The sequence below is a fragment of the Chamaea fasciata genome, unplaced genomic scaffold (assembly GCF_029207755.1).
Source record: "Chamaea fasciata isolate MVZ Bird 193981 ecotype frontalis unplaced genomic scaffold, bChaFas1.0.hap1 SCAF_41, whole genome shotgun sequence".
Classification (NCBI taxonomy): domain Eukaryota; kingdom Metazoa; phylum Chordata; class Aves; order Passeriformes; family Sylviidae; genus Chamaea; species Chamaea fasciata.
Genome location: NW_027094126.1, coordinates 1,895,714 through 1,920,761, shown reverse-complemented (window position 1 = coordinate 1,920,761; position 25,048 = coordinate 1,895,714). Strand labels below are relative to the sequence as shown.

At 50.3% G+C, this 25,048-nt stretch overlaps 1 protein-coding gene across 3 annotated transcripts in view; it reads right to left on the bottom strand.

Moving 5' to 3' along the window:
- DIP2B (disco interacting protein 2 homolog B) overlaps window positions 1-25,048 on the bottom strand; it is a 60,539-nt gene that overhangs the window by 3,915 nt on the left and 31,576 nt on the right. The window contains exons 5-37 of one of the 3 annotated variants that reach the window (XM_066207551.1): window positions 24,295-24,507; window positions 21,850-21,993; window positions 21,428-21,547; window positions 20,625-20,822; window positions 20,330-20,421; window positions 19,835-19,945; window positions 18,496-18,619; window positions 17,908-18,017; window positions 17,125-17,227; window positions 16,055-16,119; window positions 15,454-15,547; window positions 14,610-14,729; window positions 13,921-14,035; window positions 13,210-13,349; window positions 12,869-13,005; window positions 12,489-12,569; window positions 12,233-12,360; window positions 11,393-11,507; window positions 9,641-9,842; window positions 9,198-9,307; window positions 8,999-9,079; window positions 8,320-8,443; window positions 7,902-8,023; window positions 7,192-7,303; window positions 6,647-6,756; window positions 5,738-5,868; window positions 5,042-5,210; window positions 3,926-4,096; window positions 3,399-3,460; window positions 3,201-3,258; window positions 2,589-2,663; window positions 1,504-1,681; window positions 92-215 (exon numbers count right to left, since the gene is read on the bottom strand). In XM_066207551.1, the coding sequence (XP_066063648.1) occupies window positions 92-215; window positions 1,504-1,681; window positions 2,589-2,663; window positions 3,201-3,258; window positions 3,399-3,460; window positions 3,926-4,096; window positions 5,042-5,210; window positions 5,738-5,868; window positions 6,647-6,756; window positions 7,192-7,303; window positions 7,902-8,023; window positions 8,320-8,443; window positions 8,999-9,079; window positions 9,198-9,307; window positions 9,641-9,842; window positions 11,393-11,507; window positions 12,233-12,360; window positions 12,489-12,569; window positions 12,869-13,005; window positions 13,210-13,349; window positions 13,921-14,035; window positions 14,610-14,729; window positions 15,454-15,547; window positions 16,055-16,119; window positions 17,125-17,227; window positions 17,908-18,017; window positions 18,496-18,619; window positions 19,835-19,945; window positions 20,330-20,421; window positions 20,625-20,822; window positions 21,428-21,547; window positions 21,850-21,993; window positions 24,295-24,507 (4,039 nt within the window). The remainder of the gene's footprint in view (window positions 1-91; window positions 216-1,503; window positions 1,682-2,588; window positions 2,664-3,200; window positions 3,259-3,398; window positions 3,461-3,925; window positions 4,097-5,041; window positions 5,211-5,737; window positions 5,869-6,646; window positions 6,757-7,191; window positions 7,304-7,901; window positions 8,024-8,319; window positions 8,444-8,998; window positions 9,080-9,197; window positions 9,308-9,640; window positions 9,843-11,392; window positions 11,508-12,232; window positions 12,361-12,488; window positions 12,570-12,868; window positions 13,006-13,209; window positions 13,350-13,920; window positions 14,036-14,609; window positions 14,730-15,453; window positions 15,548-16,054; window positions 16,120-17,124; window positions 17,228-17,907; window positions 18,018-18,495; window positions 18,620-19,834; window positions 19,946-20,329; window positions 20,422-20,624; window positions 20,823-21,427; window positions 21,548-21,849; window positions 21,994-24,294; window positions 24,508-25,048) is intronic. The other 2 variants (XM_066207552.1, XM_066207553.1) reach the window with 2 other exon arrangements.

Sequence of the window (25,048 nt, the reverse complement as noted above, 5' to 3'; positions counted from 1 at the left end):
TTTTTTCTCTTCAGCAAAACCCGCGCATCTTTGCCTAAACTGCTGCATTTCAGCTGGGCTAGGACGGCTGCAGCGCTCAGGACAGTTTTACCATTCAGCAATGCTCCTGTGGGTTCGGGACACCGAGGTCTCGATGTCGATGGGGTGGTAGCGCAGCCCCCGCAGCTCCAAAGTCTCATCCAGTGCTCCCACAACGTACAGGGCATCGTGGCGCTCTGGGGAGGGAGGACAGCAGCTGTAATAAATGCCATTTTGATAAAACATTGTCTCTTGGATAAGCTAAAGAATCCCAGGATGGTTTGCAGTGGAAAGGGATCTCAAAGCCCATCCAGTGCCACCCCCTGCCAGGGACAGGGACACCTTCCACTGTCCCAGGGTGCTCCAAGCCCTGTTCAACCTGGCCTTGGACACTTCCAGGGGCTCCCACAGCTCCTCTGGGCACCTCCCCACCCTCCCAGGGAGGAATTCCTTCCCAACATCCCATCCAGCCCTTCCCTCTGGCAGTTTGAAGCCACTGCCCCTTGTCCTGGCACTTGAGGTCTCTCTCCGTCTTTCCTGCAGCTCCTCCAGGCACTGGAAGGCCACAGTGAGCTCACCCAAAGCTTCTCTTCTGCAGCCTGGAGGCAGCTCTGCAGGTGGGGTCTCACCTGAGCAGGGCTGGGGGCTCAGCCCAGGCTTGGGGGGCTCCTGGGGCACGTCCAGCACCTCAACCCCTTCACCCCAGGGCTGCTCCCTCTGCTCATCCCCAGCCTGGATTAACCCAGGTACAACCCTTGATTAAACCACGAGATTCCCATGGGAATGTCCATGCTGCTCTGTGTCCCTGTGCCCAGCTGTGGGCCTGATATTTCTGGGTCAGAGAGATTTTCAGCCTGCTAGCAGCTGCTAACTTTCTCCCAAGGAAAAAAATTCTCAAGGTAAGTTTCTTCTCAAAACAATCTCGGCAAACAACTCTCCTTTCTCAAAACAATCCTTCTCCAGGTGCTGTTCTGCTGTTCCTTTAGCTAACTAACAGGCTTAAAGAAGTGTCCTTCCTATTCAGCAATCATGTTAAGTGTAGCCCTGCTTCCGTGCCTGAGATATTTTGGTTTTCTGACATTCTTTTCCCAGGGAATTTTCTGTAAACAAGAGAAGCGTTTCTGTAACTGTACTACGTTTTTCATTCCTTTCCCTAGGAAGGACTTCTTCTTGACGTCCCCCCTGCTCTGACCAGTGTGAGTGAAGAGGTTTTGCCTCTGTGCCACCAATCAAATTGGCCCGTGTAAAACGTTATAAAAGGGAGACACATCCCAAAAATGAAGGGAGTCATTTCCAGCCCTCTGCATCTCAGCGTCTGCGCCGCTGCCGCGTAAAACAGCGTCAGTTAAGTCTGTATCGGAACACCTCATAAAAGGTGGTAAGAATTAAGACAATAAAAGCCTTTTTGTTTTTTTCTTTTCTAGGCTCTTTGCCTTCTGAAATATTTGGAGTCTTTCACCCTTTTTTTGCGTCCCACATCCCCACCTCCACTGGCTGCCGTCAGCTCGGTGCGCCGCACGAAGCCCAGGTACCCCGTGCGGGCCCAGAGCGTCTGCGCCGCGTCCCCGAAGCTCAGGCGGGTGTTGAAGTGGTCGGCCTGAAGGGTCTCGTTGTCGTAGATGGTGTAGTAGCCACTGGCTGTGTGGGGGCTGTTCACCCAGATCTGTGCAGGGAGAGGGGGGGAGAAGGGTTAAATCCCGATGTTGCCAACCCAGAACAGCTCAGTGGAGCGGGAAAAGGAATCGCAACAAGAAGGTTCTTGTGGGCCTGACAGATTTTAGCCTGCTAACTTTTTTTTGGTTCCCCCCCCCCCCCCCCCCCCCAAGGAAAAAGTTCTCAAAGAAGTTTTTTTTTTTTTATCTCGAAACAATCTTCGGGAACAACTATGCTTTCTCAAAACAACCTCTGTCCAGCTGGTGCTTGCTGTTTTCTTTGGTTAACCAAGGGGATTAGAAAGGCGTCGTTCCTATTCACCGATCGTGTTAAGTCTGTATCAGAGCACCTTATGAAAAGTAGTAAGAATTTAGACAATAAAGCCGTCTTTTTCTCTGCTCTTTGCCTTCTGAAATGTTTGGAGCTTTTCGTGTCCTGCAGTGACAGGTTCTGGTTTTATCTGTGATTTTTCAGATCTAAAAAAAATTCAGCTCGAATTTCCAAACACCCTGCAGAATCTTAAAAATGCATCTGGAGATGGACTCTTGCAGTAACTGTAACTGAGGATTCACCAAGTAAATAAATCACGTTTATGATTTTTTAACACATCAAGTCCAAAACTGGATAATAATCCATCAACACAGATCAATATACTGGTGTGCAAGGAAAGCCAAAAGTAAATTTTACTATTTAGGAGACAGTTTGCAAGATTTAGGGTGGAAAAAGCTTCTTTCCAAGTGGGTTTTCTTTAAACTTGACAGTGAAATAATATTCAAATTCTGAACGCTCCAGCAATAATTCATCTTACAAAGGCCTCTATCACAGCTTCAAACTCTCCGCCAGCAGAGAAAAGCCCAAGGAGGAGGAGGAGGAGGAGGAGGAGGAAAAGGTCCTCAAGGAGCAAAACCTGCACTTACCTCCCCAAGGTGAGAATCTCCCAGAGGCCCTTTTGTCTCTGGATTGACAATGACCACTTTGACTCCAGGCAGGATCTAAAGAGCACAAGAAGGAAATGTGCAATCCCTGCTGGATTATCCTCAGCATAATAAAACACACAGGCTGTTCAATCAGGGCAGGATTTCACCCACGGACATCACAAACAGGGATAAAACAGGACAGGACGGGTACAGCAAGGCAAGATCAGGTTATGGATGTAGTCCACGGCTCCAGGGCCACATAGGTAAGATATTCTGGGCCTGAATATGTTGCTGGGCCTTGATTTTGAAGAATTCAGCTAAAAAACTGCAGGCAAACCTCTTTCTGTTAAGCTTTGAGGGAGCAGGAGGTACAGTAAATCCCAAATGCAGGCTGATTTCAAGAATGCCAGAGCCCACACTTCTGACACGGTTCATTTACTGCAAAACAAACCAATCCCCCCCCCCCCCAGGATTTCCAGCAAAACACACTCCTAAATCAACAGGCAAGTCCTTGTAAATCAAACTGACTTCCCAGAGGGACAGTGGAACCAAGAGCCAGCCCCTCCCAGCTACAGGAGAAGGGCTGGGGGAAGTGGGGACACGTGGAATCACCTTCCCAGACTCGGAAAGCAGCAGGCTCTGCGGAGCTCCTCGTTCCACCAGACGGACTCTGAAGGTAAAGAAAAAAAACACTGTCAGGGGAAAAAATAAAACCAAAAAGAGCTGAAGTGTCTGGAGCGGTGTGAAAACTCAGCACCGCCAGAGGGTTTTACACAGTTAATAAAAGTGGTTTAAGTGGACTTACAGTACCTGTCATGTCTCAAGGATTTCAGGTCTACATACACCGTGGTGGGATCGGGCCCCGACGTTCCCTGAGGAGTTAATATTTAAAAACCATTCATTTAAAGCAGTCAGGGTAACTTCTGCCCGAGCCCAGAAATGTTCCCAGGGGTTTCCTGCAGCAGAATTCCTACTCAAATTCCCCCACCTTTGCAGCTGCACTAAGGGAAACCCTTCGGTAAGCAGGTGACTTTCTGGAACATCTGTGTGGGAAGGAGCCAGGGAGACGGGGGAGACACCCCAAGCCCTCTCGGCAATCAGGCACTGTTTATGTGGGAATAAACAGCTCAGATTCATGTTCCACTCGTTTTGAGCATCTGCGGTACGATTTGGCAGCTGAAAACGAGAGAAGCCGCTTCAACCTTGTGCCAGCTGTTCTCCACGGGGCAGATGTTGGGCTTCGGAAGCGTGTGCAGACGGGGAGTGTGGAACACAACCCAGCCTGGCATCTGCAATCTGGTGTCAGTGACAACGAAAGAGCCCTTGGGAAGCCTTACCTGTAAACAGATGGCCACGTTGACCCGTGAGCCAAAGGTGGTGCTCACGGCTCGGGATGAGAGCCCGATGTCCTTGAAGAGTTTGGAGAAGGAATGAGTGAGGGAAACTCGCGGCCGTTCCTCTGCCACCACCACGCAGGTCCGGACACAGGACAGGTTAATGCCTCGGGCCTGCACACAAAACATGAGGCAAAGGGCTGCAGGTGTTCATCTGGGCCCTCTCAAGAAGTTACGTTGGTTTCTCGCCCCTTGAAGCGACTCAGGGAATGCAGGATAAACTCGGTCCTTGTGTTCCAAGTGACCTTCCCTTTTTCTGATTCTGTTTGTAATTACGAATCCTGCCTGAGCAGAGCCTGGAAATGCAGCCAGAGCAAGACACGGACTGAGAGTGCTCCCGTCCTCTGCCCCAGCCCTCAGCAGAGCTGCTCCAGCTGAGACGACACCTCTGAGTCACTGCTTATACAGATGGAAACCAAGCCCAGGCAGAGTAAAGTCATCCACTGGGATTGCACCGACTCTTCAACAACACTGGGACCTGAATCCATTCTTGTTTCTCTGGCGAATGCTCTGAGCAGCACCAGGCAGGAGCTCCCATGTGCTGCTCACCTGGTGACACAGCCCAGGCACCTGCAGAGCTCCGTGCCACCCAAAAAAACAAGGCCGAGCCTTGATCTCACAGAGCCAGGAAATCCCAGGGAACAAAAGAACCACCTCAGGCATGGCATGGAGCTGTTTTTTTTCCCTTCTCTCATCTCCAAGGAGAACACACCTCCATTGAGCAGCTCTCCTGACATGTGCTTTCCATCATGTGCTGGTCTGAGCCTCCACTGCAGACTGTTACATAAGGAATCTGCAGCAGAGCAGCGCTGGGATCCTCCCTGCTCAGGGCTGTCCTGGCATTCCCTGGCAGGTGTTCCCTGCACTGCCAGAGCCCCCGCTCCTTCCCAATCCTCTCCTCTCCCAGGGCTGCAGCTTTTTTGGAGATTTGCTTTTGGAGCACCTCCGGCCTGGAGATTTGTGCAACGGGAAAATTTGTATTTAATCGTCGCATCCCTTTGCTTTAGTACCACAGTTTCCTTAATTGAGGTAACGTAACACTCAGGAAACGTTCCTTACCTTTAACATTTCAACTTGGTTTCCAAGTCCCTTTGTACACAGTTCCATGACTGAATAGGAACAGAAAGTGTCCCTTATTTTATACTGGCTGACAGTAGATAACCAGAGAAAAAGATTGGATTCCAGCTCCATAGGAGGAATTAAAATTGACTGATGTCCAGAATACACACTGTGAAGAACATTAAGGGGAAAAAAAAAACATTTTTAGTGAAGCTTGCAGTTATCTTTAAATTAATATTTACTGTATTTGCACATCACATCCCTGCTAGTCCAAAGGCAGGTTGTGGGACTGCAGCCGAGGCAAAGTGGAGCAGCAGCATTTTAAAAATGCAACTTACTGTAAGAGAATAACAATTTATCCCCACACAAACACAGGCTGACAGTGAAGGAAGAGAACTGGCTCAACCCCACACAGAACAAAAACTCCCTCAGTGCAACACGTAATCAAGGAAGAAAGGGAAGAGAAACACTCTGAAGCCAGGAATATTTGGCAGCACAAACACACATCATCAAGATGGGATAACATCCTGCTAATCTGCAGCAAAAAGGGAACACGTTGTTGTCGGTTCCAAGACAAATTCTCCTCCCCGTGCTGTAAATTAAGTCATTCTGTAATGCCGACACATCTGTAATTCCCCACTTACAACCAGCCAAGAGTTAATTTGCCCCTTTTCCCTCCCCCCAGCAAAGTCCTACCTGCAAAGGCACCAGAGCACAAATCCCAGTCCGCAGTAGGGGTCCAGACAAATGGCAATCTGCCGGGAGGAGTAGAGCTCACACTGGAGCTTGATGGCCCTGCACAGGCCACTGACAGCAGCATGGGACATCTGCAACACAGGGGACACTGCTGGAAGCCCAGGACACCACCCAGGGACTGCCCAGCACGGGCAGGTGAGAGAGAACGGGGAGTTCATGGAGAGCTGGTGCGAGGGCAAAGCCATGGTTTGGTTCCTGAGCTTCCACAGCAGATGCAGAGACTGCAGAGCCCTGACACCAACAGCAATGGCAACACTTAAACCTGAAGCTGCCGTTGTTTTGAGTTCCACCTCTCAACAGGAGAAGAGCTTCCCATGGAGGTGGCAGAGCACTGGAATAACTGCCCCGGGTGCTCATGGAGTCTTCCTCTCCGAAGACATTCCGAACCCACCTGGAGATGTCCCTGTGTCACCTGCTCTGGGTGACCCTGCCTTGGACTGGGGGGGTCTCCAGGGTTCCCTTCCAACCCCGACTATCCTGTGATTCCCACTCCAAACACGCACAGACCATCAACAGCAGTCTGAGGCTTCCCTTTGCAGTTTCCGATCCTCTTTTTCTTTTCTGACTGCATCCCTATTCTGCTCTTGGTGGAGGCCAGCAGAGCTCAGAGCTCTGCTGCTCTCCCAAGGCAGCTCTCCAGTGGGATGCAGCAGCAGAATTCCTGACCCCACTGTGGAGATCTGTTTTCCTCCACAGCAGAACTTAGTGAACTGAAGCCCACAGTTTTGTCAGAAGAAAATCAGGGTCTTTCTTTAAGCTACAGTTTGGAGGTGGAGGTCAAGGGGAGGTGGCTCAGAGGGTCAGGCAAAGACAAGACACGAGTGCCCATCTCCCAACCCACTACTATACCTTTACTCCTGTGAGCATGCCTGTTGTAGAAACACTGAAATCTAGATATGCCAACATTTCAGGTGTGGGTGGCTTATAGATCTGGGCCAGTCGCTTCCTGGGCAAATCATCTGTGCAAGGCAGAAACAAACGAGTTAATTTTGGTTACTTGACTGGTATTTGAAAGGAGAGCACAACTTTCAGAACACCAGAGATGGAAGATGAAGCTTTCCATTAATTCCTTTTGCAAAAGAGACAAGTTAGTGTATGGCAAAACTCTTGCCAAAGCTCCCGCACAGAAAATTATTTATTCTCAGGAGAAGGGAGAAAAGACCAACTGGCCCTTGCCTTAAGCAGATTCAAGCTGTCTCCACTGCAATCACTTCCCGTGCACAGCTCACAACAGAAGAGCTCTCAGTGAACAAGGGCACATCTTGGATAGCTTTTTGTACACGTTCAAATAGATTTTCAAGAGCCACTCAACGGAACAAGGGACAAGTCCCTTTGGAAGTCACCGGTCGCCCCTGCACAGAACTTCAAGGAGCCTCCTGGCCCAGGGAGCTCACCTGTGTCGATGATGGTTGGCCAGGTTTTCACATCCACAGCACCAGCTGCCTCCCTGGACTTGAGCAGCCTCATCAGGGTCTGGGTTGTGAGGATACAGGCAGCTTTGCTGACCTGCAAAGATGAACACTCACTGACACAAGGAGTCCCAGCGGCACTGCCGCTGCAAGAGCCGACGTTCCGAGACTCTTTTATCATCTGCAGCCAGTTTCTTTTAGCAAACCTGAATTCCTTCCTCTGGTTTTTGCACACCCTGCTCCGCTTCCCCTTCACCAAACCCCCAGTGCAGCCCAGCCTGCACAGACCCTGTCAGAACCTCCAGAGCAGGTGAGAAGGTGTCACAGCAAGATCCGTGATATCTCCTGGTTACTGGGCTTGGGAAGCGACTAGACTGCAGGATTCGGACTTCCCCAGCACCAAGGTGAAATTCTGGGTGGCAACACCACGCTGGTGCTCTCAGGAAGCACCTGCACTCTGTCTGTGAGGAGGGGGCTCTCCCTGGCGTTTTCTGAACGAGAACACTGTCCCCCAGCTCCAAGCTGTGCCTCAATCCCTCTCACACAGCACCACGTTGGTCAGCTGCGTCACCCGTGGAGCAGCGACGCTCAGCGCGACTCCTGCGTCACCTCTGGAGGCCACGACCGACCCAGCCCCGCTCCCCTGTGACACAGGTGTCACCCCCGGAGCCCCAGGCTCTTCCCCTGCCACTCACCTCCACGATCATCCTCACTGTGGGCAGCGTTGCCACCAGGCTCTGGGCGTGGGGCGGGCGCACGGTGACGGGGACGCAGCCCGAGTACAGGCAGCCGTAGAAGGCCGTGATGAGCTCGATGCCTGCAAGGACACCACGGGGACACTGGGGAGGGAGGCACAGCAGGGCGCTGCTGCTCCTCCCCTGGGCTAAGGGGGACACTCCGAGAAAGCTTGGGATAGGGAGCGGGGAAAGTTAAAGGATGCACAAAGGGAACCGTCACCATCGCACAGGAAAAGAACATCCCGAGTGTCAAACGACTGAAAATTCAGGCAGTGAGCACCTCTCACTAGCACTGAGTGCCTCTCCTGTATTTCCAGATCGCAGTGAGATTCCCAAGAAAGGCCAGGCTGTATTTTCCCCAGCGGGACTCACTCACCAGGAGGATAAAGAAGCACCACATTGTCTCCGGCATTGAGATGGCCTTTGTCACACAGCACTGATGCAATTCTCTCAGCCTTTTTGTGCAGCTGAAGGCAGGTGGCCGTGCACACAGTGGTTCCCTTGAAAGGACACGAAAAAAAATGCTCTAAACAGGGCTTGGCACAACACAAACTGGCTGCTGTGAAATAAACCCAAGCTTGCTGGCGAGCAGGAGGCTACAGCTATGAGTTATCTCTACCTAAAGGCTGCCGGCACGCAGTGAGCCACTCATCCACTACAGTGTCAAAGGACAGAGATGGAGTTAGATCTGCTCTAGAAAGTTCTACCTTCCAGGGAAGTCAGTTCAGCTCTTCTTGCACCAGAACCTTGCCAGAATATACTCAACACCATTGAAAGGGATGGTGGCACCAAGGGATACAGCATTAACTGACACAGGAGCCAGTGGGACCTACAAACACGCTCAGTTTTAAAATGAAGTGTCGAACCGCGAGAGTCATTTGCCGAAGGGACCTAGAGGGTTAAAGGGTCAAATTTTAAGTTACAGATCTATGGGCAAAATCTGATAAAGAGGCTAAAGAGAGGCACTGCAGAGGGCAAAAGATTTTAAAGACTCTCCAACTGGCACTGGGTAACACGTGGACCTTAAAAACCCAACAGCTCAGCACTGACTGTACCTTGGCATTCAATAAAAGGAAGAGTGGGTGGTCAGGAGTCGCTTGAGCTCTCCACTGCAACACTTCTGTCAGGAACTGGTGCTGCAAGAGACAGGCAGGGATTCAACACCAGCCTCTCCTTCAGTGCTTCCCCCTGCTGCACTGCACCCAGGAGGGGAAACTCCTTCCCGCTCTCCAGCTGTCCCAAACACTGATTTACCTTTTTAACCAAATCATTGTCTTCTATTTGACCCAGATCTCTCCCAGAGGCTTGAGCGATCCTCTTCCCAGCAACCAGGTTCCCCACCATCACAGAGGCAGGGCCCACACCTGTGCAGAGACATCAGCACTTGGAGAAGGAGCAGAGCAAAGGTACAGAGAGTCCCTGCAGGATCCCACTGCCCCAGGGAATGAAGCCTCACTGGTGGGAGTTCAGCAGGCATTGCTGCTCTCTATTCATCAGCAGGGAGAATCCCAGTGAGTTCGGAGGTGGGAATCAAAATTCCTGACCAGCACATGCAAAGAGAGGCTTGGAACACGCCCCAGCCACGGGGCACAAGGCAGGCTCTGACCCCCAGCACATGAGCAGGACGCATCACCCGGGTTCCTGGGGCTGAGGCACTGAGCCCCCAGTTTAACAGCACCAAAAAGGGTTCAGGTTACCTGGCTGTTTCTGCCTGGGCTTTGGCAAGTTTGTCACACAAGTGTGTGGGCACATGAGGATGTTGCAGGGGTGCAGAGAGCCCTCCAGAAAGTGCTGCTTGGTTTGGGAGATGTGGATCCCTCCCAGCGGAGTTTTTGGCAATGTGTTGGCTGGCACGAGAGCGAGGCAGTAAACACCCACTTGGTGAATGCTGTCAATTGCCTAGAGAGAGGAGAGATGGTCACTGGCATTCCTGGCACTGCTGGACACAGTCTGCTGCTGCTGCACTGATTCACCGCGAGACAAATCCCTGGACTTGTGAGGTGCTGGAGGAGTGAGTCAATCACTGACATCCCACTTGACTTCTGTGCCACCAGTGAGTCCTGCAGCGAGCCTGAAGTGCTGGGTACATCCCTGCCTTTACAGCTCATTTCACAGACACCAAATCCATTTTTAAATCTTTCATGACCAAAATCCCAAAATACCCACAGTTGCCTGATGAATCACACGATTCTGATCTCGGGATTGTATCCATCTGTCTCCTCTGAACCATCACACTCTGTTCCCTCCTGCCCGCCTCAGCATTCAGGCATCTGATCCATTATTCAGAGCACCAGGTACTTCCCTGATTTTCCACCCCAGCTTGCACTGAATGTCATTCCTGGAATGACACACACGCAGTGCAGGCAGCTCTCAAAGGAAGAACTTGCTGCTCATTCTTTTAGGACCACACTCATTCAGCTGTTCTGGCCTTTCCCTGCCCACTTGCTCCCTGCTGGAAATGCATCTCTAAAGAAAAGGGCGGCTTTAAAGCCAAGCTCTGAGCTCCACATGATCCAGACTAAAAGGAGAACTCCAAAGCTTGGGCACAGATCTGCCTGGCAGTTCTGAGAGGTGACTGCCAGAGCCCCTCTGTCCTCCCAGGACCTTCATGGAATCCCAGACCGGCTGAGGAGTTTCTTCCCAAAATTCAACTTAAATTTCTCCTCTTTCAGTTTGAAGCCGTTCCCCTTGTCCTGTCACTCCAGTTCCCTCAGGACACTAGAGGACAGCCTGGACACAGCCTGTGACCCTGCACAAACAACCTTGTGCCTAGAGGGATGCAAAGCTTGTGGTACCTCCATCCCTGGGCTCCACCTGGCCAAGCCTCTGCTCTGCCCACACCCAAAACCAGCACCGTTTCCCCTGATGCCTTCTGTTTTCACTTCCATGTTTTTCAGGTTCTGCGCTGCCCGGGAGTGCAGTTCTGAGCCTCGCACTCAGTGACGCTCAGCTCTGCACAGAGCAGGGAGACAAAACGAATCCTTTTCCTGCGGGACACCAAGGACAACTGGGACAAGTTTTCAGGCCCAAAAGCATAAACAATGTTGGGCTGAAGAGAGAAAACAAGAAGGATGGGACTGCATAACCTCAAGCTGTAACTGGACAATTAAACCCCAATATGGAAACGGACCAAAACTTATAAAAGTGTGAGACCTCGTGACTGGGGGTCCATTTTGTGCCCATTTTGGGTCCATTTTGTGCCCATTTTGTGTCCATTTTGGGTCCATTTTGGGTCCATTTTGTGCCCATTTTGGGCCCATTTTGGGCCCATTTTTTTGTCCATTTTGTGTCCATTTTTTGCCCATTTTGTGCCCATTCTGTGCCCACCTTGGGCATAGCCCTGCCCAGGCTCTTGCCCTGCCCAAGGTGCACCTCAAAGACCTTTAACTAAACATCTGCTCTATTCTGCAGCTCTGCCCAGTCTCTGTTGCAGCTCAGGCTGCCTGTACCTGCAGCACCCGGCTCATCCACTGGAAGCTGTCCTCCTCAGAAGCATCCGGCCTCTGCTCTGCCACCACCACGATCCTCTCGTCGTAGAACACAGACACAGAGAACACAGCAATCCTAAGGAAAAGGGCAGAGCCACACTCCAGTTTCACTCCTTGGAAACAGGAAGCCAAGGAGAGGTTAAAGACAGAACTCGTTAAAAATAAGCCGTGGGGCAAAAAAAAAAAAAAAATAAAGCAAGCATCAGGCAATTAATTAACATTGAGTCAAAAGGAAAGACTGGGGAATATTGAAGGGGTTAATTGCACTTTCTGATGAAATTTGCGTATGGCACAGTCTCCCATTCTCCCAACCTGCTGTCACATTCCTGTTCCAACTTCTGGCAAGGCACAAATGAAAGGAGATTTAAAGGCACCTACAAGATGGTTTAAAATCTCTCACTAAGTCTCGGAGATATGAGCTCCAGCCCTGCCTGAAGATCTAGAAAATGAGATCTGCAACTGGTAATTAAAAAATCAAATATCTTTGGCCATTAATGAAACTCTTCCTCGCTGCACCAGCCAGCAGCTAACGACTGCAACTCTGCAGAGACAGAGAATTAATTTCTCCATGTGGCTGACTTATCTTGTTGCTTGATTGCTTTAGGAAGCACAGACTTGATGAAAAGCCAGGACGCACAGTGGGAAAAAAGATCCGTGACGGGCAGGATGAGGGCAATTACTACCTAAATCAAAAATATCTTTACTTTAACTGAGCTACCCAAAGAGAAATCCAAGAAAGAACTGAAGCTTCTCCTCCAGTTTATGACATGCAGCAGTTTCTGGGGAGTTTCTTGCGCTGACCTTCCTCTGTAAACCGTTTTTATCGACTCCACAGCCAGCCCAGTGGCCACGATGTCGTCGGCGTTGTGCCTCCTCCCGCTCACCGTCAGCAGCCCGTCCATCTTCCCAACCACAAACACCAAGCTGCCCTGCAAGACAAGAAAGGCACCTGTGAGGAACTCAAAGCCAGCTCTCCTCACGCATCTTCCCTCCCCAAGAGCTTTGCTCTGGAACGCCGAGGGGCCAGGGCAATGCGAGGCTCCAATGCCTCACGTACGGGTCCAACAAATCCCAGCAAGCCGGAACGCACGAAGGGCACTTCTCCCACTGGAGAGCCAGAGGAGTTCACCGGGATCACCTGCAACACAAAGGAGGACGCTGGAGGCAAAGCAGCCTGAGGAGGGAAAAACCTTCCCCAGCCCAAGAATTGCACGTAAAGTGAGTGAAGGGAAGAGGAGAAGGGGAGGGAACCCTCGGTAAAGCGCTTGTTTGGGCAGGGTGGGAGATGTTTATGGAAGGGATTCTGAGTAACTCCGACCGCAAGGAGTTTCCCAGTGCGCGTTTTTAAAAAATAACATTAACGCTTCAGTTACAAACACAAGACCACCAGTTGTAGACAGAAAATGGGGCAGGAAAGATGCATTCTGCTAGACATACCTCGAAAGTATTCTTTGTCACGCCTGCCAGGCCGTAGTACATCATTCCTCCTGCTCTGGAGCTCACACAGATTTCACCAATCTCATCTGTTTTACAGAGCTGGGGTGGCCCATCTGGTTTCACTATACACATCATGCCTAGGACAAATCAGGCTTTGTTAAAACAGCTCCCAAACTTTGCCCTGCGCGAGAACTGACACGTTTAATCGTGACAGAAACGACTGAGCCTGGCACTGCCCCACCTCTCCCACACCGAGGCTGATATGGGAGAGAACACTGACCAGTTCTGCTCCTAAAACTTCCCCAAAAACATCTCGCATGAGCCTCCTGCCTCTTTTTTACCTCCTGGCATCACGTGCCCGACGTCCTGGACAGTGAGAGCAGAGTTTTTATCTTCAGTGTTGACCCGAATCACACCGAAACTCAGCCCGTTCATGGACAGGATGGCTCTGCCTGGCAAAGGAGCCCCGGGGACTCCAGGCCTGGGAAGGACACAAAATCAATAAATACGCTCAGTCAGGCACCTGGGCTTGGTGTTAGATGGCACAGAAACAGAAATAGGTGTATTCAGTGTCTCTGCTTTGCACAATCACTTCAAACTGTGACGGCAGTCGGGATCCCCACCCGAAGGAGCCACGTTTTCAATCCCTAAGGAATTGTGTTCCTGGGCACTGCAGCTCCTCTGCCAGCTCATTTTCTCACCCCACGGCGAACCCCCAGCTCCCAGGCCACGTGATGGCAAGGCTGCTCCTTACAGAAGGGAGCGACGGGCAGAAACAGAGTATGAGAATGCCCAAAGGATCTCAGATCTCAGATTCAGAACAACCCGATTCCCCGGCTGTGGAAATCAAGGAGGAAAAGCAGCACTCAGGCAGTGCTGAGCTGTCACACACCTCGGAAATCACTCGGATCTCAGGAGGGAGGTTTAACAGCTCAGCGACTCGAGTACCTGAGCGCACACAGTAAATGTCAGAGGGGTTTATTACATGCTTAAATCAACTATGACCAACCCAAGTGTGAACAAAGCCCAGCATGGATGATTCAATCTGTTACCTCCGGATCGCAACGGTCATCGCTTCGGGGGAGGTGGCACAGGGACAAATTGCCTCTGGTTTGAGCCCATGGCTCTGAAACAAGCTCAGGAAGGCATCACAGGAGGAAACAGACCCTAGGAAGAAAGAAAAGATGCCACTAGGACTTCACAGAATTTGATTTCATGCCCATCTACAGGAAGGGTCAGGAGGAGGATTTGGGAAACTACAGGAGGAAACGGCCTCAAGTTGTGCTTGGGAGGTTTTAGGTTGGATATTAAGGAAAACTTCCTCTCTCAAAGGATGGTGAGCCATTGGAACAAGCCCAGACTGGTTGTTCAGACATTGGATTCTGCCCAGAGCAGTGGTGGAATCACAATCCCTGGAGGGATTTAAAGGACTTGTGGATGTGGCACTTGGGGACAGGCTTTAGTGGTGACCATGGTGCTGCTAGGCTAAGAGCTGGATTCGATGCTCTTAAAGGTCTTTCCCAGCCTGAACAATCCTCTGATTTTATCAACACTTCCCCCACATCCAACTCTCCCTTTTCCTGCTTTGCAGGATCTCTGACAACCCGAAGGATGGCAACGCGGAAACCCCTCGTCCTGTGCCCAAGCCCCACGAGCCGCGTGCCCCAAAGGAGAGGAGCTGACCCCAGGGGATCCCTGACCCCGCAGCGAGAGGCCAGGGAGAGGGGCTGGGGACACTCACAGGGGTTGGCGCCGTCGGTGACGATCAGCATCCGCAGCGAGCTCAGGCTCACGTCTCTTTGGTCCCGATGGGCCATCATGGCCCAGTGCAAGTCTCGACACTTCACCAGGGCGACTTTTGCTGCAACCGACACGGAAACAGCACCCCGGGACTAAATCAAAAGCTTTTTTGATTTTGGGTCGTTTTTACGTGAGACCCCCCCCCCCCAACCCCAAGTGAGGGAATTCTCACCTCAGCCTTAAATAACTGAGAGCGCGGTAGCAGCAAACCCAACGCACAACGGCATCTGCTGTGGCAGTGCCACCACCTGAGCCAGGGTCTGTCATCATCACAGCTCCTCCTCCAGAGGCCATAAATCATTATCACCCTCTGAAAGCCCTCAGGGAGGCCAGGGATCAAGGGGCTCCTGCTGCACTCTCCCGTTTTCTGGGTTTCATGAAAGGAACTGGCCCCAAGTCACAAGCTCCCCACCACTGACGTGGCATTAGGAGTTTGTGCACAGAAATAAATGGAAAAGTCCCCTGCCCTCCCAAGTTGTCACGTCCCTGTTCCAACCTCTGGCAAGTTACCAATGCAAGGAGCTTTACAACTACCTACACGACTGGGGGCTTAAAATCTCTCCATGAGTTTTAGAGAGATGAGCTCCAGCCCTGCCTGAGGATCTAGAAAATCGTATCTACAACGGCAAAATAAAAATCAACTATCTTTGGACATGAACGAAACTCCTGGCCCTCGAGATTTGGCATGGAAGAGCAAGAAGGATTTAAGGCATTTGAGGTTTTAATGCCCCTCACTCGTGGATCCTGAGAACTCCAGGTTGAAGTTGTGGATCATCCTGAGTTACCTTTGTGGGCGTGAACCCTCTGCACCCAGGAGAGAGGACAGGTTTTCATCACAGAATAGGGCACACTGATAGTGTGCAGCTTGTTCATTACATTCTGAAAAGCAGGAAAAAGGGTAGTTAGGAAAGGATTCACCAACCTTCCATCGAGTCATTAGAAATAAATCACCCTCAGACCCCATTAACTTCCACCCCATCGTGAGTTCAGAGGTTTAGTCAGGATGGTTCTGTCGTTGCCCCAGAGAACTGCAGCTCTGGCAGGGAGAGAAATGGTTGTTTCAACAGGTAATGGTCCTCAGCCACGGACTCAAACGCTACCGTTATCACAGAATCATGGAATTCCGGAACGGGTTGGGTTGGGAGGGACCTTAAAGACCATCCAGTGCCACCCCTGCCATGGGCAGGGACACCTTCCACTGTCCCAGGGTGCTCCAAGCCCTCTCCAACCTGGCCTTGGACACTTCCAGGGATCCAAAGACAGCCCCAGCTCCTCTGGGCAACCCGTGCCAGGGCCTCCACACCCTCACAGGGAAGAAATTCTTCTCAATATCCCATCTAACCATTAATCTGTCATTGCAGAGAGCTCTGGAATGCTTCAACTCACCGTCAGAATGCCATGCCACAGCCCCGCATCCTTCTTAAAATCCAACACGTTCACGATCGTTTCACCTGGGAAAAGAGAGGTGAAGTCGTCAAGTGCAAGGTGCCGGCACAGCTGTGCCCATCGTTCCTGCTGGAACGTGCACAGGGATGAATGAACCTGTCACTGATCCGTCAGAGCTGCTCCACAGGGCACCCCAGCGAGCCCAGGGCTCTCTGTCCGACTACTCGTGTTACCGAGCAGAGCTCCCTGTCACGCAAAAAAAAAAAAACAACTGCACGCCCATTCCTGAGCAGGAACACATCCAGCAAGTGCAAGGAAATCACATTCCAGCCTGAAATGTCCATCAGTAGGACAGGAAGGGTCTGAAGCTCATTATGCACGAGCAGTGGAGGGAAGGGGAGCCAGAGAACATCATCCAAAGCCCTGACTCTCAGCAGCGATGGGAGCTCGAGTGACGGATTCTAAAAGGCAAACTTTGCATTTTAAAGCTCTGTGACCTACAGCTCTATAAATAGTTTCACTCGTGGATGTAGGAATTAGCTTGATTTAAAAAGCAGACCAGAATAAACCACGATCTACAGCAAAAGCCTCTGGAATGCCACCAGCACCTTCCAATCTCCATTTGTGGGTTACCCAAAAAACCTCGCAGGACCAGCCCAGAGACTTTGGTATTTACGCACTAACAGCAAGGAAAGTTTGGGAAGACATTTCTCTGGCCCATCAGTGCAGTGAGAGGGAACTCGAGCTCATTGGAAAATGCTCCATTTTTCAAACATTTGCTCCTCGTTTGGTTCACCAGAACAGACTCAGTAACTCCACAGACACGAAGTAAATCCCACTTTTTACTCCTCTCCATCACGGCAGTGAAAATGCTGCGGGTCTGGACGGGAAAACACCACAGCTAATTTTCACTTTTGAGGGAAGAATTCATCTGCGCTTTTTCAATTTGATTTGTTTTTTTAAAGTAAATATCGGTTACTCAGAGACAAGCTGTTCAAGGTGTGAGAGGCAACCACTTAAAACAACGTTGTCAACCCTTCATTCCTTGGACGTTCTGTGCCCTCACCCACCTTCAGAGTAGTTGCAGGCCTGGGACAAGGCTTGGCAGTGGGCCAGCATGGCCACACGGGACACGGTGACACCCATGACACTGCCCTCTTTGCTGGTCTTGTACTGCACAGGAGAAAACAGAGTCAGGGAGGGCTCTGGATCCCATGCAGGAAGGAAGTTAAATCACAGAATCCACGTGAAAAATCAAAGTTTTCTCTTAAAGCTGCTGAGACAAACCATCTGTGTGAGAGCTCAGAGCCGAGGAGACGGTTATTGCGGTGGCACACACGGGAAATCTCCATGGAGATGGGAGAGAGAAATGAACGTGTTTGTGTTTGTTTCACTGTCACTGCTGCTCACCACATCTCCTCCTGCTCCTGTAACTAACTGGAAAGCCAGTCTGTGATTTCGGGGTGGCTGAACCATCACTGAAAGCGTTGCAATGCCTACAACTCGCCTTCTGGAGCACAACCAAAAATCAGCATTACCAGAAGAGAGAATTCAACCTGCTGCTGCCTCAAGCACTGTCAGAAACGGGTGGTATCAAACACCACCTCAGAGCTCAGCTGCCTCCATCCCTCACTTTTTAGAACAAAAAAAAAAAATCTCCAGCTTATTCCAAGCAGTGCTCAAGGCCACAGAGGGATTCAAACCTAAAAGGAGCCTCACAGCAGGATGTCCACGGTGAAAGGCTTGTTTCAGGGAAGTTTAAGGGAGTGAGGTGAAACTCTTCTCTTCTCTGGTGATTAGAACATTAAATTCAGCTCACGCAAGGTACTTTCTATTCCCCATTCACCACTTACCTCAATATATGCTGGCTCAGTTCCTGCTGCTGAGATGTTGGGCTGCCAGTCCTTGGGAGATTTGGAGAGATATTTCGAATCTGTCACAACCCACTTGAGTCTGGGCCAACCTGGAGCCAAAATTAAAGCGGGACATTCATGTGTCAGTTTATTTATTGAGGGATTTATGTTCTGCAAGGAGACACTAAACCCCATCATTTGTCCAAGTTCGGTTACACAAGCAAAATTCCGAGCCAGAAGGTTCATCTCGTTTCTCATCGGGGAGTTCAGTGGGCAACAAGGTACTTCCTCTCCTCAGGGAAGATCCCTGCAGCATTCCTAAATAAAGCTTGTGAATAAAACTGCCTTGGAACCGGCCAAAGGAAGGGACCTGAGCTCAGCCCTGGCTTGGGAGGTGGCTCCTTGTGACCCCCAGAAGATCAGAGCAGCTGTGTCAGACGCGTGGGTGGATCTCAACCACAAATCCTGCAACATTTTGGTGGTGGGATCAGGAATTGCTCCTTTACCCTCCAAGTGCCTTCAGAGTCCTGACGGCTTCCTTCAGCTGCGGCAGAAGTGCAATCAAAAGGCAATCTATAACCAACTCACCTTTAAACTGCACAATTTCTCCGTTCTGGGTTTTTGGGAGCCCTTTCAGACACACTTCAGTGGTGAGGGCCAGAGCAATCCCACAGCTCCCCAGCAGGAAGCCGATCTGCTGCCCACCAGCATCCTGAGGGAAGAGGGGGGAAAAAGTCACTCCTGTTCAAAGGTGACGAAAGTCACCTTTCCCTTCCCAAAATCCAAGGTTTGATAATGCTCTGGGGACTGGGGGAAGGAATGGCAAGGAAAAGAAGCAAACAACCCGTTCCCACACACACACTCACAGTCACAGAATCGCAACTGGAGCGACTTGGGCTACTGGAAGGTGTCCCTGCCCGTGGCAAAGGATGGAACTGGATGGTCTCTAAGGTCCCTTCCAACTCAAACCATCCTATGACCCCGTAAAACGCAGCATTGGCGAGATTAAAACGCACTGGATGTGAAATCCAGGGAAAACGAGAGCTCCTGCCCAGCACCCAGGCACGGAGCACACCCCATCCACTGGCATTAATGGAAACCCAGATGCTGCAAAGAGGAATTGAGAGGAAAAAAAAAAAAAAAAAAAAAAAAAAAAAAAAAAAAAAAAAAAAAAAAGCCAAACATGTAATTACACTGGAATAACGAGACCTCTCTATCCCCCGGAGCCAATTCCAGTTGCACAACGACAAAGTGAGGAGGCTCACTCAGAAACTGATTGGGCAAACACTGGAGAAGTTTTAATTTTGCATTTGGTTGCTATAGCAGTCTGTCACAGAGCAGAGAATGAAATCAAAGCTCTGTGTGTCCCTGAGTGTTCCCAGCTCATTGCCATCTCTCCTGCCTTAATGTCTGCCACCAGCCTCTCCTGGTTTTGTTTCCTCTCGTGAAATCCTAGAGTTTCACAGGGTTCCTGACACGGCAATAACATGGCAATGGGTGCAAAAGTTCTGCTAAGGGTAAAGAAAACACTTTGTGGAGCAAAAAATTTGCAAAAAAAGTGCCTCGAAGTCTTCAGGAACACCGAGCATCTCCAGCAAAACCAGAGCCTGGCAGAGCTCGGCAAGGCTGGATTGAGCCCCCCCCCATCAGTTAGGGGGTGGATCCACATTCTAATCCGTTCTGTATAAATTATTTGCGATGAGGAATTGCAAACTGCATCATTTAGGAGAATTGACCATCTCCAGCCGCTCAGCACAGCTCTGGTCAATATGTTTTTCCATTTCTAAATGCCACTGCAGGCTCCCAAAGGTCCTTGCCGGTACAGAGCTGCTCAGGCAGCAGCTGGAGGCTGGGAAAAGCCGTCAGAGGCTGATGGGCTGGCTTGGTTTCCATCCCACACGGCTCCTCCAAGTTCCATCAACGTTACCTTTCTGGTAAGAGGTACCTCTATAGGCACTGGGATCACTTCTGCCAGGAGACAGCCATAAAATGCCACCATGAACATCACGGGGTCGTTGTTGGGATACACAAGGGCTACCTGCAAGCCACAAGTTCCAAGATTTCAAAATCCGCACCTGGAGCGACTAAAACTCACTCAACTTGGTGTCGTTTCACACTCTTCCTCCCACAGAGGGTATGGAACGTGCCTGAGCTCCTCATGCAGTGCCCAGGCGTGTGAAGGTTCACACACAGCCACGACACAGAGATCAAACCCTGCATTTTCCTCAGGGCTGCAGGTGTAGCCCAGAGGCAAGAAGCTGCTCACAGAGGAGCCAGGACCCCTGAAAAATCCCACCAGTTTCTGTCCCAAGCAGCCTTGTCCCTGGGGTGAGCCTCACTGCGGTGTCCGTGGTTAAGTTCCAGCCCCCAACCCCCCTCGTTTCACTCCAGAGGGAGAAGCAGAGAGTCCCAAAGCCATTACCCTGTCTCCAGGTTTTAACACAGGTTCGTTTTTGGTCCCCAGTTTATTAAGCAGGGTGTAGGCCAGCTTGAGACTTCTGCTCCACAGTTTGCCTGGAACACAGAGAACAGAGACTTGCACGGGATCAAGCAGCACAAGAGAACAGCTCACACCTTGGCTGCTTTTACCACCTACAGTGACGCTGGCTCCGTCTGCAACGCTCACAGAGACCAGGAAGGTCGAAACCCACGAGCCCTGTGCTCTCCGCACTGCTGCTCTCAGGAGAAGGGGAAGGCAGGGTGGAGGTTCAACTCACCATAGGTGAGGGTATAAACTGGTTTTCCCGTCACATCCAGGGCTGTCAGACAGGGACATTTGGCCTGAGTGGTCCCCCAGCGTTGCAGAGCTGCTTCCAAGGCAGGAGGCCAATTGCAGACCACTCCCAGGGGCTCTCCCTTCACCGGGGTCATCTGGCGGCCCTCGGGCTTGGGCTGGTTGGGGTCAGGCTGGGGAACTGAGAAAATTCAAGAACATTTCCAGTATCTATCGAGATATTTCTTACATAATCCAAGTCAAATAAGATTCTCTGTCCTCGCCCATTCGACACCTGACAGCTCGGGTGGAAATGAACTGAAGGCAAACCTAAAGGAAACGAGGAAAAGGATTTAACAACCCATTCCATCCCATTTCCTAGGAAGTCTCGCACGAAACAAGACATCATGAACAGAGCCTTCCCACGGGATGTTGCTCAAAGGTGTTCAACACATCAGTAAGGAAAGGAACACAGAACTGCGGAAAAGAAAACCTTACAGAGCTGGAATACAATTACCGGTGAGGACAAACCCCTTTGGGAAATTAATTCAAGTAGCCTAAGCAAACGAAGGGGGTTGAAAAATCTATTTAAATAGCTTTTTCAGGAAGTTCAGTATTGAGGAGGTTCCCCCAAAGCTCAGCAGAACAGCAAAATGACTCCAAACACCGGTTTTGGGTCAGACTGTTCATGGAGGCTGCCGCAAATAGCGAATCTGAGTCAACCTTGAGAACAGCAGCACAAAGAACTCCGCTCCCCGAGTGTCTAATTGTAACAAACGTGCACAAACCCATCACTTGTGCTGTTACCTTCCACGATTTCTTCAAAATCATCCACAAAGAATTCTTTCAGGGGCGGTCTTTTAGGTCTTTTCAAGGTGTTCAGCAACTGCTGAATTTTTGTGGAGACTCTGCTGCTGACAGGGACACCTGGAGGGAAAGACCAGAGCGCTGAGTGGCCCCATCCACTCATTCCCTGGAATTTCTCCAGGGATTTGGGACTCCAGCACCTCCCTGGGCAGTCCCAGTGCCTGCCCACCCTGCGCGTGAAGGAATTCCTCCCGAACGCCGACGCCGCAACAGCAGCACAGCAACACCTTAACGCCAAAACCATTCCCGTTTCGCGAAGCGCTTCAAGGGGATCAACGGGGAGTCGGGAGAACAAACGCTGTGATTTAAAGCCCTCTCTGAACTCTGCTGCAGCTCCTGGGGGGCCCCCAAAGGTCTCGTACCATCTGCGGTGTCCATGAGGCTGGAGCGGTTGGATCCCTTGTGCATCCCCTTCACGATCCCCGAGGGAGGGAGGTCGATGGCTGCCGGCCGCGCTGACGGGGTGGAGGTAGTTGCTGTGACATCTGGGGGGACTGAGAAACTTTCTAAAAAAAAGAAGAAAGCTGCTAAATACACTTTTTATTAGCTCCCCAACGAGCAAAGCGTCAGTGTTACCAATAATCCTAAGGATTGGACGGGTTGGATGCGTGGGAACCCTCATTAATGCTAAACACACTGATTCCTAAAGGTTCAGCAGCTCTAGGACAGGCACAGTATCTGTTCTGGAAACCAAAAAAAAACCAAAGGCACAAGGTTTTGTCCGTGTCAGGAAAGCGCTTCAGCAAAACAGAATTCCTGTTCTTGGTTTCTAACCTTGAAGCTCAAATCTCTTGACATTCAGTACTGTAAAAAAAAAAGAAACAGGTATTTTTTTTTTTTTAAGTTTGAGATTCACATGAGCTCTGAAACATCCAAAGTCCAGAACAAATCCCTCCCTCACCTACGCACTGATCTCTCTTGCTGGAATTCTACTGTTTAGCCTTTTTTGTGAGTGAGGGCTTCTGCAAACAAAACACGTGGGAATTTGACCAAAGCAGATCAGCAAAAGTTGTGCTGGGTTTCAATCCCTTCCAGCTGGGCGGTTACAGAGCTTGTCCAGCAGCTACAGAATAAACCCAATGAACAGTGTGAGCTGGGTCTTACTTCTGTTCAAGTCGCAAGACACTGTCCTGCCTTTCAGCCGAGGCTGCAACTGCATCCTGCAGGAATTCTCCGGTGAACTGTCTCTGAAACAAGGGATTTTTGCTTATGTGGGGTTCCTTTACACAGCCCAGCAGGTTCAATCATCTGATAGGGCAAGGATATTCTATTCCGGCTTAGCAGCACCAGCAACTGCTGCTTACAAAGGAAAAAGCCAACAATCTGGAACTGTGGGTTGGGTTTTACAGATTGTCTGAAGTCAAATCCCAAAGAATTCCCACTGACAGCGTTTTGTGATTGACTCTGTGCCGATTTCCCTCTTTCTAAGGAGAAAAAACAACCCACTTCTGCATCCCTTTGGAGACACAGTGGCAAGGAATATTTCTTGTGCACTGAACTTCTAAAATCACTGGAAAGGACGTGGATTTGTACAATCCAAACATCTGCAGGACTTTTTATTGCTCTCAAGAGAGAGATGTACAGAACTGTGTACGTGAGAGTTCTATCCGTTTAAACCGGGTGTTAACACGGGGTGAATGTGGCAAATAGAATTCTGACAAAGATTCAGAGCTTCTCTTTTGCACGAGACACTGATTAGATCAGGCAGTAGATACTCAGGATGGAGGTAAAAAGCTGTGTTACCTTAATTCATTGCAAAAGGTAATGTGGCCTTCTGCAGGCTCCAATTAAAAACAGCCTCTCTGCTTCAGAGACATTAATTATATTGACTACATTTTATGGGCAATCTCCTCAGTTTTCCATTTCAGGAAACAATTTGCATCCCAGCGAATAAACAGACAAAAAATAACAGCAATAAGAAGATAAATAAGTGAAAGATAAAATCACCAGCACTTCTACGCACTGCTTGCCCCAACCCAGTTAAGCAGAAGCAGAGAGCACACGAAATACAGACAATGTCCTACGGTGCAGGAATTTCCTCACCAGCGGCTAAAAAGGACAAACATACACAGAGCAAAAACAAACTTGGCCATTTCATACAGAAGCATCAGCAGCAAGGAGCACCTCAGAGCCTCAGAAAACTGAGCCCAGGGTATCCAGATCTGTAGATTTTGCTCCGTCTCCTCAGTACCTGGGTGCTCTGGTTATTCCTCAGACAGTCATGGAAGAACTGGGCTAAAGCTTTACTCCTCTAACCCTGTTGTTGTTGTTGTTTTTTTTTTTAAATGACAGGTTCATTTGTTCACACACACACACACACACACAAGGCCGGATTTGGTTCATTTTCTTTCCTGATCTGACGCAAACAATAAACCGTCGGGGCTCAGAGCAAAATGAGGATGTTAAACGCAGCATTTCCCCACTCCACAGGCACAGACACCCCTAAGGGATTCGTCAGGACACGGATGAAAATGCCACTTGCACTGGGCAGCTCTGCGCCCACGGGAGCTCCCAAGAGCTGGAGACATAAAAGCAACACAGGACACAGAGAGTTGTGCCTCCTGCTCTGTCCACACTGTCCCTGGAGTCCTCCCTGCTTCCAGCAGCTCCTGCTCCCCCACTCTCCCTTTTACAACCACCTCAAACCTTCTGCAATTCGTCAGGAAAACAACTCCAACCGATCCTAGCAAGTTCCCTCAATACCAGCTAAACTCTGGCTCCGAATTTCCCTCCTGCAGTGGCCAACTGCAGCTTTATCAACACAGTCTGAACTCGAAGCGACCGTTCTGTTCGTACCCAGCTCCTACCTATTCGAGTATTGGCAAATACATCAGCTAGTGACCCACTGGTCCCTTTGCCTTCTCCATGGGAAAGTGTAGAGGATGCTGATGAGGATGTGGATGACCCCTGAACAGATCGGTTGATCCAAGACTCAGCATTCTGTAAGCTCTGGTGCAATGCAGCAGAGAGAGCAGCTTGGCGCCTGAGCGAGCCCTCGTCCTCGGAGGCGGAAGACGTGTCTGTGTGGAAGCAGAAAGAAAATCTAGCTGCTTAGGGAAAAGCACATGGCACTGAACATGCTCTTTCCAATCACATATCAACAGCACAGGCTTTCACAGGAAGATCTGTTTTCCAACAGGCCAAACCAGAGGTTAGAGCAGCAGAATCGTCGGTGGGAACACACTCACCCCTGTTTGATTCACCTCCTCAGACAACATCCTTCCCCTGGGGTCTCCAAGCCTAGAACTTAACTCTCGTGACTTTTCCAGTCACATCCCACGGTATCAGATGCTGTTTTGCCTAACTCTGGTCATTCTGAACTGGAAAGCGAGGGGTCAGGGTCGTTGTCAAACTGCAGAGTCCCAGGAACAAAGAAAACGCAGGAAACAACTGTGCCAAGGCCACAGCAGAAAATGCTTTTGTCTGGGGCTCTAAATGGAGCCCTTTCAATTGCAGAAAACAAACAAAAAGCCCAACCCCAAAACAAAACAGAGAAATCTACAGCAAGGAACTGCTCCCTGCGTGTCCCAGAGCACAGATACCTCGGCTGTCCCAAAAACT